At 48.2% G+C, this 18182-nt stretch overlaps 1 protein-coding gene across 1 annotated transcript in view; it reads left to right on the plus strand.

Moving 5' to 3' along the window:
* Positions 1-6814: 6814 nt before the first annotated feature.
* Positions 6815-18182, plus strand: part of Slc6a11 (solute carrier family 6 member 11) — a 120029-nt gene continuing 108661 nt past the window's right edge. The window contains exons 1-4 of the mRNA XM_005365027.2: positions 6815-7100; positions 10142-10276; positions 10398-10538; positions 13026-13116. Coding sequence (XP_005365084.1) covers positions 6857-7100; positions 10142-10276; positions 10398-10538; positions 13026-13116 — 611 coding nt within the window. The 5' untranslated portion in view covers positions 6815-6856. The remainder of the gene's footprint in view (positions 7101-10141; positions 10277-10397; positions 10539-13025; positions 13117-18182) is intronic.

The following is an 18182-nucleotide window of genomic DNA, read 5'->3' on the forward strand; positions in this document are numbered from 1 at the left end:
GAAAGGGTGGATGCTCCTCCAGGGAGGCATCTCCAAAGGACTGTTACAGGAAAGGAGCTGGGTGGGAAAGTCATGCATGCTTCTGGTCTGGTCATGTGAATGCTCTGAATAGGGGAAAGCACAAAGGCAGAAGACAGAATAGTCTAGGGCTGGAGGGAGGCATATGGAGTGATAGCTCAAAGGAACAGCATTTCTTATCCTCGCAGAGGTAACAGAAACTGGAGTTTCTGTTACGGGAATTGTTTATGCTCATGGTTGGCCATCTATGTCGTCCACTTTAAATGGATGGGCTACAATGCATGTGAAATAAATATCAATAAAGCTGCTATAAAATACTTGCAGAAAATACTAGCTATGACTACAGTTGGTACATGACATTAAAAACAAATTCAAGCAGCTAGATAGGACAAATCTGTGAAACACTTGATCAACAATCAGTCTAACAACCTCTAGAGAGGGTTTATGTTTTTCTTGTTGTCAGAACAGTTAGCCTCCAGGAATAAGCTCTCCATGGGCAGAAGATTCTAGTTTTTAACCTGGCTTCAGCTGGCTGCAAAACCAGGGCTCTGAAGAGAAAGGATACATTCTTCAGAGAGCCTTTCCCCAGACTCTGCACTTCACATGGGGTTGACTCAGCCTCTGACTGTACTCTACATGGTGGTGGGGAAGCTGAGACCAGAGAGAGCTGCAGTGGAGGAGGACTACGGAGGTTGGGGTTGAGGTCTGGGTCATATAGGGAGTCAGTGACACCACTAAGACTCCTAGAGGGAGTGCTACGGCTACCAAACATCTTCCCTTCCTCATGGGAAGAGCTTCCTCTGAAGGGCAACATTGATGAAATGCTTGTCCACCTGTGACTTCTGTCCCCAACTCCCTTGTAACGTCCTGCAGGCTTGCCCAACAAAGGGTTCCCATCCGAACTTACTGCCTCCTGCTGTGAACCTGAGAGTGATACTTTGTTTCCGCATGGCACTGAACAATGAATCTATCCTTGGGCCTCACTGCTCTCTAAGAAAGAAATATTTGAGCACCTGAATACACAGGGTCCCTGTTATCCATCTAATTATTTTCCATGTTCCAGTTATGGTGAGTTATAGTCTGATAGTATTAAGTGGAAAATTCTGGAAATAAGTTCTTAATTTTATCTACTTATTTATTGAGATGGGAGGTGGGTTCACTTTGTGGACCAGGCTGGCCTTGAACTCACAGATCCACAGTGCCTCCTGAGAACTGGGATTAAAGGGGTGCACCTCCATGCCTGGCTTTTAAATTCTAAGTTTTAAATATTTTTTTTGTAGCTGTAACTTGATTTCATAATTTTATTATTATTATTCATCTCTTCCTGGGCCTACTTTATAAATTTTAAGCTGTGGAAAACAAACTCCATGTAGGGCTCAGAACTGTCAGAGCACAGCTACAAGGCACTGTCTACCCGGGGCTACAGGACATGTCATCATCAGGAAGGACATGAACAAATTTGACAAGAGGGAACATGGCATTTTACCAACTAAAACCCGGGATCAGATCTGACCTGTCCTAAGGGGCTCAGGGTCACCCTGTTGTGTAATTTCAGGGGCCGCTGCAGAGGGACAGCATGCATGGTGCCTCACAGCAAGTATATCCTGAGTGATGGATTCTATGTTCCCAGAAGCCTTTCCTCCCTAGTGTGTCACTCACTGACTGTCATTAAAGATCTGAGCTCCAGCACTGAAGAGCGCAGGTGCAAACTGGGGGATTCTCAGTCTAGAAGGATAGGTGCTGGGCAGCTCCAGAGAGCCTGCACTCACAGGCAAGACTACAGACCTGGAATTTAAAAACCACACATCCATATACACAGGCTCCATAAGGGGGCTCCTCCAAAGGTGACATTCTACCCAGGATGCAATGGCTGAGCTCTGAGCTAGTGTGAATGGGTTTTCTCCCTTAGATGAAGAAGACAAGCAGCCTCTTTCACCCTCAGCCTTTTCCATTTGTAGCAACAAGTTTACATGGCTAAAATCACTGCTTAGAAAACAGCTGAGGCCAGACTTCAAACTGTAAAACCCAAGACAGAGTGGTGCGTTGAGTGGTTCTGAGTAAGTCACTCAACCTCTCTGAGCCACAATTTGTTCATTCAAAGAAGAAAGATATTGCCGTGTTTATTAGCCCTCAGCGGTGTGTGCACAACAGCACAGAGGCATGGGTGACAGTTCATGCAGAGCCTGCTGTGTGCTGTCATCGTCTGCTGTGCAGCCACCTCGGAATCACGCTGGTACGTGACAGCGAGCATGGTCTGTCATCCCGTGACTCAGTTGACTCGGACAGCCTGCCTTCAGGCTTTGGATTTGGGGCTTGGCACAGGTGTGCGTTCTCTGTGACCTCTTTTGGGATCCCAGGCTGATAGTGCAGCAGGTACAGGGCAAGTTCTTTACAAGGTAACATCATCAGATTCAAGACATCGATCAAATCCAAAGTAAAGGGTTAGAGAAGTGCGCCCACCACGGGGGCCACAGCAAGAACAAGGATGGAGACCAAGACGAGAATGAGGTTAAGAGGCAGGACCACCAATTCAATCCACTATGGTACAAAATCAGAATCACCACCCACACACAGCCAGTCATCTAATTATTCACTGGAAATCTAGGTCCTTTTTAGCATATTCTTCTTCCAGAAGGCTATCCTAGGTAAGGTGGCACAAGGTAATCACTTTCAATAAAAATTAGATTAGCAAGGGGCAGGGAAGGGAGGCATTACCAGGAAAGCCTTCCATGTTTGTTCTGGTTCAATTATAAAGATGGCTTCCTGAGCCTGAATAATTGACAGAAAAAGAAGACTTAGAACCAGGGCCAAAGCAAGCTCATGGTGGAACTCTTCTGCTGTGGGGACTCTGAAAAGACATCCAGAAAATTCCACAGCTACAGAGAAGGGGGAGGAACTGGGGCCATTGCCAATCTATCAGAAAACTAGCTGTTGGTATCAGCAAAACCAAGTTTTGCAGAAAACTGTGACCTCAGACTTGTGTGCTTAGTAAATTCTATCCTGGACTCTTTGGGCTGAGCAGTCACCTCCGGGAGCTCTGTGTCATTGATGACAGCCCAGAGTCTACTTTATCTGTGGGTCCTGACTGAACAAAAAGGAGAAGCCGAACTGAGTGCCAGCCTTCATCCCTCTGTTTCCTGACTTTGGTTTTGAAGTGACCAGCTGCCACACACTCTGCCATGATGATTTTCCCCTCACAGAGGGCTATACCTTCAAAATGTGAGCCAGATTCATGTGGGATTTCCCTCTGTATGTTGTGATTACCATTAATGAATAAAAAAACTTCTTTGAGCCTATAGCAGAGCAGGGCGGGGGCGAGCAGAGATAGGTGGGGAGGACTGGACTGAATGCTGGGAGAAAGAAGGGCGGAGTCAGAGAGAAGCCATGTAGCCCTGCTGGAGATAGATGCAGGGACTCACCCCCCATAATCCACAGTTGCGTGGCGATACACATTAATAGAAATGGGTTATATTAATATGTAAGAGTTAGCCAATAAGAAGCTAGAGCTAAAGCCGGGCAGTGGTGGTGCACACCTTTAATCCCAACACTCGGGAGGCAGAGGAGGCAGGTGGATCTCTGTGAGTTCAAGGCCAGCCTTGTCTACAAGAGCTAGTTCCAGGACAGGCACCAAAAAACTACAGAGAAACCCTATCTTGAAAATTAAAAAAAAAAAAAAGAAGCTAGAGCTAATGAGCCAAGCAGTTATTTAATTAATCAGTTTTGTGTGATTATTTTGGGGCTGGGCAGCTGGGAGCCAACAAGCGGCCTCCTTCAACACCAAATAAATTGCTTTGGTCAGGTATTTTGTCACAGTGATGAGAAAAAGAGCGAACCAGAAATAGCTCAGAGAACTCAGTCCCTGGAGCTCACCCTATTGAGCTTCATGGGAAATGGGGGGGGGGGTGTGGTTTACTTCAGTTTTGAAGGAGCTTTCCCAGGGCTCTAGGGTAACAATAAGCTCTCCAACATGAAGACAGGAATAAGCTCTAACTTTTGATGTAGCTGCTCAGAGAAAAGATCGAGTCCTAGTTACTATGCACTGCTGGACACAAGGGCATGAGTTGAAAATGAATTCCTTCCACAATTGTTATTTTATCTGAAGTACTGGTGATCGCCAGAAGGAGAGAAAATACTGGTCTGAGCGTGTGAGAAAATGAGCTTTGATTTAGAAGGGAACTGTGGGACGACCAGAAGTTGAGAGGACTTGATGTCAAGGTAGACAGTTTGTGTTTCTCTGGTAGGAAAAAGAGAGTCACTGAGGGCTGTCAGCAAGAGAAAGGCTGTAGCCGCTCTCCTCTTCCTCCTGACATTCCAAGTAGCAGCCACTGTTCAGAAACAAGCCAAGGCCTGTCGTCTTCAGGTCTCTCTGAGGTGAGAAGTAATATGAACCCATTTGACGGATGGAGCCTGAAGCCATGGAGGGACAGTTCAAAGGCACAGAACTTGTATCATAGTTTGGGTTTCCATTGCTGTGAGAGACACCGTGACTGAATGCAACTTGGGTTTGCTTCATTGTACAGCTTATAGTCCTTCACTGAGGGAAGCTGGGCAGGAACTCGAGGCAGGAACTGAAGCCAAAGTAACAGAGCTGACTGGTTTGCTCCCCATGGCTTGCTCAGACTGCCTTCTTCTTTAACTCAAGACCACCAGTCCAGGGGTGACAATGTCCAACAGTGGCCCAGACCCTCCCACATCCATCAATGAAGAAAATATACCACAGGCTTGCCCACAGGCATTCTGATGGTGGCATTTTCTGAAACGAAGCTCCTTCTTCACAAATGACCCTGACTTGTGTCCAGTTGACAAAACACAGCCAGCAGAGATGGGTATGAAGCCAGACCTTCACCCTGAGCAACCTGCAGGATTGTAGCTTTTTAACACCTGGCAGAAGGGTATGGCAGCCATTAGTAGTTAGTTGGGTGGGAAAGGGCAGATCAGAACAAGCAACCAGGGATATGGGGTGGGGCAACAAAGACCAGATGAGTGGAATCTGCAGAGAGGGAAGGAGAGAGGGAGGGAGGGAGGGAGGGAGGGAGGGAGGGGCACAGTCACCTAGAGCGCAGTCAGGCTGTGGGTGGAGGAGCCTACGAATCAGTCTGAGCAGGGCTGGGAGTTCGCAGCCTGGTTCTCAGAGGGCAACCCCAGCACTCCATTTATTCTTTCAAGAAATGCTGTGAGCCAGGAAAAGGGCATCTAGATTGTGTCTGAGGGCCTCGAGGCAGGGTATTCAGGAGCCCTGGGACCATAGGTACCCAGGACTACACAGGGAGTCTGCTCTGCAGGTGTGCAAGAAGTCTGCCCCTCTCTGAAGGCCCCTTCATGACAGCCTCTCCTTCCTCCCCTTGTCAGCCAGTCAGCTTTTCAGCCCTGTAACAAAGAGCCCAAGAACCAGCTTCCAAAGTGTATCAGGCATGGGCTCCTAGAGGCTCCTGCACTTTGGAGTCACGCTGAAGTAGTGTGTCATAGGGACAGCGAAGGCTTACCTCAGGATGACAGGAGGACCTTCCTGAGGATGGTGGACTCTCACATTCCCAGCAAACACATGTCCCCAGTAACCTTGAGATCTTTCTATAAGGCCTTGTCTCTTAGAGGTTCTGCTGTCAGCTGATGGCACCACAGGCAGGGGACCAAGCTGTCAACTCTCCAACTGTCTTCACTATCTGCCCCCCTCCCCCTCTCCAGCCTGGTCCTGCTGGTAAAAGTCAGGGCTGGACACAAGCTTAGCGAGCACTGTTCTACTGAGTTACATGCCCACCTCTGCCTTTAATCTGCGAATATTTTCTAGACACATGTGTAGCGTGTTATGCTAAGTTCTCTGCCATCGTCTAACCGATTGGAGGGACATGTTGACCAAGATTTATGCATGGATGTACGCATGTATGTACTGCACGGTGATAATAACCGCTAAGGGTCATTGACCATTTATTTCTATTGTAGGAGTACTTTATCAGCATCTTGTCATTAACCTTTCCCCAAAACAAACAGACCACAAAAAACTGAAACAAATCGAAGAAGGCATTGTTGGAAACGCCATTTGCAGACCAGGAAACTGAGGACCAAGTCGTCAGGAGACTGACCAATGTCACACAGCTCATATAGGTGAAACAAGACGTTCAACTTAGATTTGCCTGCTCCCTTCTCTGGATGTCCCCACTCAATGCTACACCTTCGTGACTGAGACTCCAGTGTAGGAGAGGGGTAGAGGGTGGAACTGAAGGCCCAGCGCCATCAGTGTCGTCCGGGAGCTTCCACAGTACTTTTCACCTCAAGTCCCACCCCATCCCAGCCAGGCCCCTGTAGCTGAACCTGACCGACATAGCTGTTGGCCTTTCAAAAGTTAGAGCTCCCCATCCATCCCTGAGTAGAGATGGGAAAACTGAGGCCCAAGCTTCGAGAGATCACAGAGAGGGGGTAGAACTTCAAGTGTTGCATTCATAGCCCACTTAGACTTGGATGGAGGATTCCACCGCTGCTGTCTGCACTTGGAGGGCAGTGAGTGGGGTTTGTGGGGGCAAACCCCGTGCACTGAGCAAACCAGGTGCGTGCCAGGGCAGGGGCTGAGTGCACCACAAAGTGCTGGCACGCAAGGTCGAGGTGCTGAGCGAGGTGCCTGGCGTGCAAGGTTAAGTCACCAGACTAGCAACGTCGTTCCCGCCTTGAGATTCAGGCGGGCCAGAAGGTGGCCTGGGTACCGAGTCCCGGTCCCGTGCGGCCCGGCCGGGCGGCTCCCTCGGCTCCACCCCCGGCTCCCCCGCCCGCCGCTCGAGCCTCTCAAAAGCCCGGGCGCCCGGGGCGGCGGCGCAGAGCCGGGGCCGGCGCAAGAGGCGGCAGGGCGGCCATGACTGCGGAGCAGGCGCTGCCCCTGGGCAACGGGAAAGCGGCCGAGGAGGCGCGGGGGTCCGAGGCGCTGGGCGGCGGCGGCGGCGGCGGCGCGGCGGGGACGCGCGAGGCGCGCGACAAAGCGGTCCATGAGCGCGGCCACTGGAACAACAAGGTGGAGTTCGTGCTGAGCGTAGCTGGCGAGATCATCGGGCTAGGCAACGTGTGGCGCTTCCCCTACCTGTGCTACAAGAACGGCGGAGGTGAGTACGGTGGGGATGCGGGGAGACACCTATGGGGGAGGACACCCCTCGTGCACGGTCCCGATCCCCCCTCTTAATCCCCGTGAGCTGAGGGGTGGCCCACCTGTTTCTGTGCGCCTGCGTGCACGGATCTGCTTCGCACCTGAGTGCGCCACCACCTGCCACCTGCCACCAGGCCCAGAGCAGTGTCTGTCACCTGCGTGAGGGATAGACCTGGACCAGGAGCTCTGCGTTCAGGCAACTGGCTGGCATTTTAGGCAGAAGCCCTTTAATTTAGCCTCGGAGGCTCAGCTGTTCTCCCTGAAGTGCCAGGAGTAGGGGCCCAGCTTTAGCTGTGACTTCGTACTTTTTTTTCTTTTGGCCTCATGGTTGCCTTGGAAATCAGTGATTTTACTGATCTCAAAGATGATGAGGCTAAGGGTCCAAGAAGCAGTCTGTTTTACTTCTGCAGACAGTGGGATTCTGACCCCAAAGGCCTCGTTTGCGTGCAGGCTTGAGCTGACTCCAGGAACAACTTTTGGGAAGGCTTTGCTGTGTGCTCGTCTCTGTGGTCTTTTAAATTTGCTCTTCAGGACATTTCTAGGGAAAGTATTTTAGGCCTCTCTGGAGGAAAAACTGGCACCAAGCAGTTTCTTTTACTGGGCTCAGACTCACCCACAACAACTGCAACCACGCTGATTTTGTATGTGGAAAAGGCTTAGATATTGGAGGGAGACCAGAAGCCCTCAGAGTGCCACTGGGGAGAGTGGAAGCTGTGGTCCCCAGCACACCTAGCTAAGACCAGGGCTTAGACCCCCCCCATGCTCCCACACCCCTCATATTGCCATAGGATGACAGAGTAGCAAGAGATCCCAATAAAAGCTTCGGTGGTAGCACAGGTCCTCTCAGAAAAGGCCTGTCTTAGCGTTTCCTCGCCTATCTTGGTATCCCAGTCTTCAGTAAAATCTTCCAGACCTAAGAAGGTGGTGGAGAAGTTGGCTGATGCAGACAGAGCAGGGCCTTCCTGTGCAAACAGCTGAGGAGCCTGTGGACCACTCTTCCTGGGCCAAGCCCTTTATTTGGGGACATTCGCCCCGAAGGCACAGGCTGCTCCAGGCCTGCCCTGCACTGGTAATGAAGTGGCCAACAGTGCCCGTGGCTTGGCAAGGGGAGGCAGCAGGCCCAGACTCGCTGTGCAGACCGATCCTTTAGAAGCCGCTGTGTCTGCTTAGAAAGCTATGGGATCCCTTTAGGTTGGCATGAGGCAGAAACTATATTAGCATCTTTATTCGTCTGGGAAATGTTAAACAAGAAGTCTTCTGCAAATTCGAAAATGGAGATAAATTGAATTGATCACAAATCCTGCTACAAACTGTTTTTAAGGTTGTAGTGAGTAAAGTTGAAAAATGACTCATTGTTGGTTTTTTTTCCCCTCTCTTTGATTTGCCAAGAGCCTCCATCCGTGCAGACACCCCAGTTTGGTTGTTGGTTATTTTAGGAATTACAGTACTAGCTTTGTGAGACACAGGCCAGCTGGCTTTCACCCAGAGTCATCTGTTGGGTTCTCCGAGGCTCCCAGGTGAATGACGGGGTCTTAAGGGAGCCACTTCAGCTTTTTAATCAAATAGATTTGGATTCAGGCCTCGGATAGCACTTACCCTGGTACACAAGTTGCTGCCTTCAATCTAGCTGGGCTGTGCTTTCTTTTCAAAATAACATATCCACAGGCTGGACTTACAGATCCCCACCGTAGTTGAAAGTATCTCATTCACAGGGTAAATCTTAAATTAGTCCCTTGCCCAGAAAAGGCTAAGCCCCTTTCAAAGCTGAGTTGATAGGTCCACACTATGGGGATTAATCAAGGTTGTTGATCCAGTTGCTAATCCAGCGGTTAAAGAGGCTTCATTTAGCAAAAGCAATTTCAGGTAAAGCCTCCGTTCATGACATCGGATGAAGAACACTCTGTTTTCATGCTTTGTTATTAGATGGGAGAAAGAAAATGAGGGATTTAGGGAGTGTCCCCATCTGTCCCAAGAGCTCATGCTCCCTTCGCTCATTTCCTTTACTTTGCAGAAAGGCTCAGGCCATGGACATTGTGTGTAGGGTGGTCCTTACCTAGGGTACCCCTAAACCAGCTTAGCAGGGGGATCCTTGCTACAAATTCCTTAGGATTCAGCTCCTTTCTTGAGTCATATGTGCAGGGATGTTTAACCCTTTGAAGCCTGGTGCTTCTTACTGTACAATTCCCTGAGAAGGTTTTTTTTTCCTTTATGAGAAAAATCTCTTGGAGGCTATATAATAATATAATAAGGGTGGTCTCCTTCACCCACCCTTGAGATTAGAGTTTAGGGAACAACACACCTGATAGAAACAAGCTTAATCTGTGCTGGAGGACAGAAAAGATGGAAAGGGCAGGGTGGGGCTAGAGACATGGCTCGGCTGGCAAAGTGCGTTCTCTTCAGGCAGGAAGACTGAGCTGGATCCCTCAGCACCCATATAAACAACCAGGCATAGTGTACACATCTGTCATGCAAGCACTACGAATGTGGAGGCAGGAGGATTCCTGGCGCTCACTGGCCAGCCAGTCCAGTGAGCCCCAGGTGTAGCGAGAGTCCCTGTATCAAAAATGGGGCCAAGATTATAGAGGAGGATGCTTGACAATGGCCCCTGGCTTCTACATACATGTACACAAACATGTATGTATGCACATGCTCAAAGAGAATAAATGGCACACAAAAAGAATTGATCAAACAAAGCAATTTTTAACATTCCCATTTTAGTCATCCTGAGAAGTGATCGGTGGCAGATATTAATTATTAAAGCCCATTTTATGGCTGGAGAAGTTGAGGCTCAGAGATGCAAGGGAGAGTTGAATAACGTAAAAGATGGCCGAGGGCACAAAGCCCCCCTCCATGTTTTCTGGGTCCAGCCCTCCCAGACAGATTGGAATTGCAGCTGGAAGAGCACTGTGTGCAGCCCTGTAGTAGATACCCACTGCAGAGCCTGGTGTGGATGGAGAAACGGCAGGCCAGCTTCCATGTCACCCTTCTGCACCCTCACAGGGGCATTCCTGATTCCCTATGTGGTGTTTTTCATCTGCTGTGGAATTCCCGTCTTCTTCCTGGAAACGGCTCTGGGGCAGTTCACAAGTGAAGGAGGCATTACCTGCTGGAGGAAAGTCTGCCCTTTGTTTGAAGGTAAGTGTTGATTTTGTGAGCAAAGAAAACTTTGCCTCATGGATGACAAGTTTCCCAGAGTCGCCGAAGGCTGATTCAAAGGACAGAGACCCCAGCTGCTCTTTTCCCTTGGTCCTCACAGGCATTGGCTATGCAACACAGGTGATCGAGGCGCACCTCAATGTCTATTACATCATCATCCTGGCATGGGCCATCTTCTACCTAAGCAACTGCTTCACCACCGAGCTCCCCTGGGCCACCTGTGGGCATGAGTGGAACACAGGTATGGTCTCCAGGCTGGGTCTCTCTTGGGCCTGTGGAGAGGGTTGGGGTTGGTGATCCATCCTGACTCTCCGGGCTCTGTCATAAGTTCAGTTTCCTGGGAGTGGCCTCTGGAACAGTGGTCACCTACCCAGGGTATATTCAGCAGTTACAGGTAAGGCAGAGCTCTACAGACAGAGTTAGGGTATGACAAAGCTCTAGGCTGCAACTTGGGGATCAGGAGTCCCTCTCCAGCCCTACTTCTCTGAGTGGTTCATCTTCTTCCATAAGATGAAGGAATTGGACTGAATTAAGGGCAGTTAAGATTATTGCATTTATGGTAACAAACACAAAATAGAAAATGCATTTAGTTGCTAGAATTTGATAGTCAGAAGACATTGTATAGAAATCTGATTTTTAGTCGCTTTTTAAAGATTCACTTAATTTTACTTTTTTGTGTATGAGTATGTGTCTGCTTGTATGTATGTGACCATATTCATGCAGCGCCCATGAAGGCCAGAAGGGGGTGTCAGATCCATTAGGGCTGGAGTTAACAGATGCTTATGAGCCACCATGCAGATGCTAGAAATCGAACCTGAGTCCTCTGGAAGAGCAGTCAGTGCTCCTAACTGCTGAGCCAACTTTCCAGCCACCCAACTGCTCTTAAAGAATTTCTTCTCTGGCAGCCTCCCTACTTGACAGCAGCAGGCACAGCCACTGACTGGGGAACAGCTGTTGTTAAGGATGAAATAGTTGCCAGCACCACACCCAAGTTACTTGTTCAAACCAGCTAAACATCTGAAGGCAGCAACCCTTCCCCCGCCCAGCCCCACATAGTGGGGGGTCTCGTAGGTCACCTTTGACTTTGATACACCATTTGCTTTTCATCTGTCACCCTATTAGAACTTCTTTGACAACCTTGAAGAGAATATCCATCTAACCCTTGCTGCGCTCAGAGCAGGCATAACCAATGGATTGTATCACTTTTGCTTTCCACGACAAGTACTGAATGTCTGAAGAAGTGTGGGGTGTCTGTGTCTGTCTGCCTGCCTTCCTGCCTTCCTGCCTGCTTTGTTTTATTCTGCTTGGGTTTAGTTTTTTTTAGTTTTGAGACAGGGACTTGTTCTGTAGCCCAAGCTGGCCTTGAACTCATAAAGGTCCATCAGCTGAGTCTTCAGGAATGAACTACCACACCCAATTTATTATTACTCTTAGGAAAAATATTTACCAAGCACCATTTTAGAGTCTGATACAAGCCAAGGACACTGTCATCACAGAAGCAGACAGGGGTATATTTGCTGACAATGTCAGGTTCTAGACTCCACTACAGACTCCCTGGAGCACCCAGACCCACCTGCTTTCGGCATAAGCTAGGGCTAGCCAAGAGGAGCAAGAAGAAAGCAGACCTGAAGTCAGGTTATCTGTTCCCAGTGGAGCAAAGACCTCCCTGGCTTGTCATCCCCTTTCTTCAAAGCCTGTGACGTGAACCCCTGTTGTGCCTAAGATGCCCCTGTCCCTATGGCAGGTGTAACTGGGGTTCGTCGGTGAGAAGAAGGCATGCCAGATGTTGCAGAGCTCTCTCCTCACTGGCCCCTGAGATGCAAGAATGCCTGGGTCCGAAAGGAGCTGGTGCAGGAGGCTCTGCCCCTAGGGAACCTGAAGCCTAGTGGCCCAGGCAGCTGTGTCTGCAGATACAGGGTCTGCGGTGGCCAACATGTTCCAAGTCAATGACAGCCAGCAATGGAGCCCTGCCTGGAGTTATTCTTGGTTCTGTCTTTAGTGGGCTGTGAGCTTTACAGAAGGAGGGAGTGTGCAGCAATGACTTGGATTCTTTTTCTTCATAGCCAAGAGATAGAGAAGGTGATTCCTTGGATGTCTTATTTACTTAGAATTCAGGAGAGGGAGATCCAGGGAAGGCTTCCTGGAGGAGGAGACAGCTTAGGATTGCTCTGTACCTGGATATGAAGATGGTTCTGCTGCAGAGTTCCGTGATGACCAAATTTTTGAGAATGACTAACTGTTTGACTCACCTGAGTGAGTGAGGGGATGAAGGAACCAAGGGCTTCCTTGGTGTGTGTTCTGCCAGTTCCTGCAGCCCTCACTCAGTTCAACAGACTGCTATGGTAGTCCCTCGCTATGTGCCACCTCCATCAGAGCCACTGGGCATGAGTGACCTGTTCTGTTTCTTCTAGAGAGGGCCACTGGGCAACAGAGGCCAAGGTCATGGACAGGGCTAAGCAGAGAAAGAGAAGACTAGAAGATGGCTAGGGTATGAGGCCAGGGGCAACATGTGGGAAGGTTCTGGGAAGGGCCAGAGTCTGGCCCTGCTCCTCCCACTCCTGTTAGAACCAGGCCAGGCCACCAGGGAAGCTTGTCAAAGCTTGCATTCTTCTGTGCTCTGACCCCTGTTTGCCAACGCCACCTGCCTGCGCCATCAACTCCTTGCCCTCCCCAGGTTCAGCCCCATAAAGCCTAATCTCCGCATGTGTCTTGTCTTGTTCTCACTCAGAGAAATGTGTGGAGTTCCAGAAGCTGAACGTCAGCAACTACAGTCATGTGTCCCTGCAGAATGCCACCTCCCCGGTCATGGAATTCTGGGAGTAAGTGAAGGATCAGCTGACCCTGTCCTCATCCCTGTCCCCCATCCCCTCCCACCCTCCATCCCTTCTGGAAAAACCTAGCCCAACTCCCTCCACCCCATGCTTCTTGGCTCCCATGGCCATCGGACTGCTATAGAAGCAGGCATATGTGGGGGTCCTTCAGGGCATCCCATAGGAGCAGCTGAGAGGAACTCAGTCTGGTTCCTTGAAAACATGTCAGCATGCCTAGTGCTTATTAGGGCGGGAAGTGCTTGGTAAAAAGAACAGTTGAAAAATTCATTCTGAGCAGCAGAGAAGCTAGTTCTTGCTTGCCATAAGCAAAGCCAGGATTATATTTAGCCTTAGAAAACTGAAATCTCGGAGGGTTGGGATGGGAACTATCTTGCTCTCGGTACCTGAAGTAGTGTGTGAAAAAGTAGATCCACTTTAAAGGAGAGGCAGCTTTCAAATGTATTTAAGAAGGATGTGAGGTTGAAAGGACCCGGAAGGTGGTGAGCACCCCTCATCCCAGAAGCGGGTACAGTTTTGCCAGAGTTCTAAAGTGCTGGGATCCTCACAAGGCTGAGGAATGCAGTTGTGGAAGCTGTATGCACATCTGGGGAGCATCATCCTGAGGTGCCTTGTGAAGCATGCACTGTAGAAGTGTGTGGTGCACAACCTGCGGGAGGTATACAGTCATCCCAACTTCTGCTGCAGGATTGTCCCCCACCCAGCTATAGATAGTTGGTTTTTCTGTACATGTTAAAGGCTAAACCAAATGCTCCCTGAGGTTTCTCAGTTTGCCGAGACCTGACTTCATGGATGAAGTCTCCCCTACCTTTGGGCTAATTAGTAATAGTAACATATGGGGATGAATGGTGGGTTGATCTTATAATTTTATGATTTTATGATAAGATGAGTGATTTTAATTTGTTTTCCAGATACCATTTGTTTCCTCCCCTCTAGAAGTCTGGCTGAAATTAGATTCTTAATTCTCCTGTCCATCTTTGCATTTGTTTTGCTTACATAAGTGCCCGGAGTAGAATAGATGCCCATTAGTTATTGTAAACATTTCCAGGACTGGTTAATCCAAGCCTTATGTTTTGTTTTTACTTTGTTTCCTTTCTCAGTGGTGGTTCTAAGATGAGTCTGTATGGATACAATAATCCTGGCTTCCTTATACACACCTCCTTAATAGTGTTGCATTGTGTGAATGGTTACCTTGTATTTACCCCATCTTCTTGATGGGGTTAGACTGTTGCCCATCGCCACAGTAGTTGACCTAGCTGCATTTTCTTGATGGTTTCTAGTCTGCAAGCCCATCTTAGTCTGTTTTATGTTACCTCTACAAATACCTGGAACTGGGTGGCTTCTAAAGAATAGAGGTTTGTTATCTTTTCTATACTTGTAGAGTTTGGAAGTTCAGGATGGAGAGACTGGTGCTTGGCAAGAGTTGGCTCCTGCGCCATCCTTTTGTGGAAAGCAGAAGAGCAAGAGAGGAGCAAGGGGTGAGGGTTGCTGGGGAGATGGCTCAGTGGTTAAGAGCATCTGGCTGCTCTTCCAGTAGGACCTGGGTTCAATACCCAGCACCCACATGGCAGCTCACAACTGTCTGTAACTCCAGTTCCAGGGAATCTGACACCCCCATACAGACACACGCACATGAAATAAAAATAAATATTTAAGAGAGAGAGAGAGAGAGAGAGAGAGAGAGAGAGAGAGAGAGAGAGAGAGGAGCAAGGGATCCAAATTCAGCATTTCCTTAGGAATCTCTGTTGGGCCCCTGGTAACATTTCCAACCCATTCCCATAAGCCATCTTTCACTGCTGTTGCATTGGAGTTTTGCTCTCCAACCCATACTATAAGGGAATGCATCGAAATCATGCATTAGAGTGTAACTGGCGGGCTGTGGACCATGCATGGCATCTGTTTTATCAGATAATATGGAGATTGCTCTTATGTGTATCCTAAATATTAGCTTGTAAGAATTTCTGTTGCTCCACTTTTCCCTCAGTGGCGCTTTTTATTTTTTAAAGATTATTTCATTTTGTTTGTGGTTACTTTGCCTGCTTGTATGTGTATCACATAAATGCAATGCCTGCAGAGGCCAGAAGAGGGTGTCAGATCCTCTAAAACTGGAGTTAAAGATCTGTGTGAGCTGCCATGTGGGTCCTGGGAATCAAACCCAGGTCCTCTACAAGAGCAATAAGTGCTCTTAATCATGAACTCATTTCTCCAGCCCCAAGTGAGTGCTCTGCTTTCTATGCAGGACTTCGTCTGAGCAAGTGTTTTTTGTTTGCTTCGTTTTGTTTTCTCTAGACAGGGTCTTGCTGTGTAACTCTGGTAGCCTGACACTTGCTATGTAGACCACACTGAACTTGAACTTGTAGCAATCCTCCTGCCTCTGCTTCTCCAGTCAAGTTTTATTTCTTCTGCGTAATGAGTGTGAAATGGTATTTCACTAATTTAAACTTGCATTTTTCTAATTGGTGGTGAGGTGAGCATCTTTTCACAATTTTGATGCCTCGCCCATAAACTCCAGACTCCCGTCTTTCTCTGGTTTGTGTTTTCTTTTAGGTAAACATTCTTTATACTTTTAAATGCATGATTTTCCCTGTTGTAGGATCTTTACACAGCATGTGGGTTTTCTTATGGTATATAGAATTTTCCATTTTAATGATATTGTGTGTGTCGGTTTCTCCTTTGTGCCTGATACAGTTGGCCTCTTATTTAGGATGATTCTCCTCCCCCAAAGTTGTACAAACAGTTTCTGAATTTTCTCCCAAGAGTTTTTAATGCTTCAGTTTCCTCTCATTTAGGAACACTATGTATGGTAAAGGCAGAAATGCAGCATTTGTTTTATGTGGATACTGGATTTCGTCAGCAGTTACCCATTCCTTACCCCTTCTCAGCCAATCTGCAATGTCTTCTCAACTAGACATGATTTTCCTACAAGCACTGGTCTGTTTTGATGGTCTTTGCCCATCTAGTTGATCTTCTTGTATCTCTATAGATGTTGCCCTGGTGTTGCTGTTGTGACCCTTGACCTGGTCATGCTCTGTTCATTTTCAAAATGATCTTACTGTTCCAAATGAATTTTAGAATCAACTTATTTAGCCTAAGCAATAAAAATTAAATGAAAACAACCTTGTGGAGATTGGGCTGAAAGTCTGTTTTTCTGTTAGCTTAATTTGAAGAAAATTACCTCTCCTGTATTGAGTTTGCAGTCCATTTTTGAACATGCTTCAACTAGCTCTTCATTTATTTGGGTTTTCTACATGCCTTTTGATTGCGGCCTTTGTAGCAGTCAGCATCAGAACCAATGGCATCTGCCTAGTCAGTCATTCTCAAAAAGGAGCCTCTGAAAGGTACATTCTAGAAAGGAGACTTTGGTTCTGGGCGGGACAGCAGGGTTTTCTCCAATCATACTGGGCTGGGGTTCCCTGCAAAGGTGTTCATTTGCTTATGTTGCACATAAACCGTTGGAGGTCTGTGAAAAAAAGTATTTTTTGTGTTTTTTTAGGGAAACCAACCTGAATCAAGACACGACGTCTATTTGAGGCCCTGTATGTTCCCCCCCCCACCCCACTCATCCCCTTTGCAACATATGTGCAATCCTTAGGTTTTGTTGTTGTTTGTGTTTTCCTTGTATTCTTCGTTTTAAGGGGATACATGCATGCCACGATGCATGTGGAGAGGCCAGGGGACAACTTTGGGGAACTGGTTCTCTTTTCCTACCATATGGGTCTTAAAGACTCCACTCCTGTCTTCAGGCTTGGTGGCAGGTGCCCACTGAGCCACCTTGTCAGCCCGAGTCACATGTGTGTAACTTATTTGCCCACTGTCTCTGTTTCTCAGTCAGTGTGGTCATTGGCAGGCTTTGGAAGGCTGTCAGTGAGTACTGAGAATATGAGCAGATGGAGGAGGAAGGCAAGCAGTTGGTAAATTCTAGAAAACCCTACATGAGAAGGGAGAGGAGCCCGCCCCGCCCTGAGCTTCCCATCCCCCAGCACCCATCACTTCCCGCACCACTGCACTAAGTCTTTACTGTGCATCCAGCACCAGCCTTTTCCAGCTGCCTGGTCACTCCAGGTGAAGGGCCGTGCCAGACAGCAGCTCTGTAGTGGGTCTGTATTATCTACGCAGTTTTGACTGCTATACACTGACTACTTCCTCAGGTGTCTGGTCACACTCCAACAATTCACTTTCTCAGAAGAGAGCTCAGATACACAGAGACCAGGTGAGGGCTCACACCATCCTGTGAGGATCTGAGAAAAGCCAAGAATTTGAGGAGAGCTGATGGCTGTGTCATTTGAAGGGACCATCTGTATATCTTTGATAAACCCAGCTTCCCAACCATCCTGTATTCACTGGAATCGTTTAGACTCATCTCCTCCACGACATACCCTGGTCATCGTGAACATTCCACCTAGCCAGTGCTGGAGAATGCTTTGCTGGGCTGTGATTATTTCTGGCTTTGAGTTGGTAGTTGATCCTGAGGCTCTGGGAAGAACCTTTTAGTTCTCCACCTGGAAGCCCTTGCTTATTGGTTCAGTTTCCCCAGAACTGTCCCTCCGCCATGTTTCCTGGACTTTTTCTTTTGTAGCCTGTTTACAGTTTCCCCACTTGTGCTCAGGTCCCCAGTGTGTACCTGTTCTTCACATCAGGGCCACCATGCTTGGTCAAAGCATCGGCTTGGGCTGTCTGCTGGTACATTCATTCCACAAATGCCTGCTTCTTGCTGCATGTAAGAAAGACACTGTATCTAAGGGAGGCAGAGATGACAGGTGCCCATCTCTAATACACTAGTGAAACAAACCCACAGATGATCATCAAATCCAACTGCTGAGGGCACCCAGCCCAACCCACATCAAACCCATTTTAAAATTTACTTTTCCTTTTCAGAATGTATTTGAAATGATTCAGCCAACAAGACAAGCCAGACCCTGCATCTGTCCTGGTTCTGACTCTGGCAGGGGCTTGTAGGGTGGGACAGCTTGTCTTTCTAATGTCACATTTCAAAATCGGGCCATGGTGGTTTCCCTTAGTAACCATTATGCATCAAGTCCGTGTGCTTATCTAAATAT

Source organism: Microtus ochrogaster, unplaced genomic scaffold (assembly GCF_000317375.1).
Source record: "Microtus ochrogaster isolate Prairie Vole_2 unplaced genomic scaffold, MicOch1.0 UNK1, whole genome shotgun sequence".
Classification (NCBI taxonomy): domain Eukaryota; kingdom Metazoa; phylum Chordata; class Mammalia; order Rodentia; family Cricetidae; genus Microtus; species Microtus ochrogaster.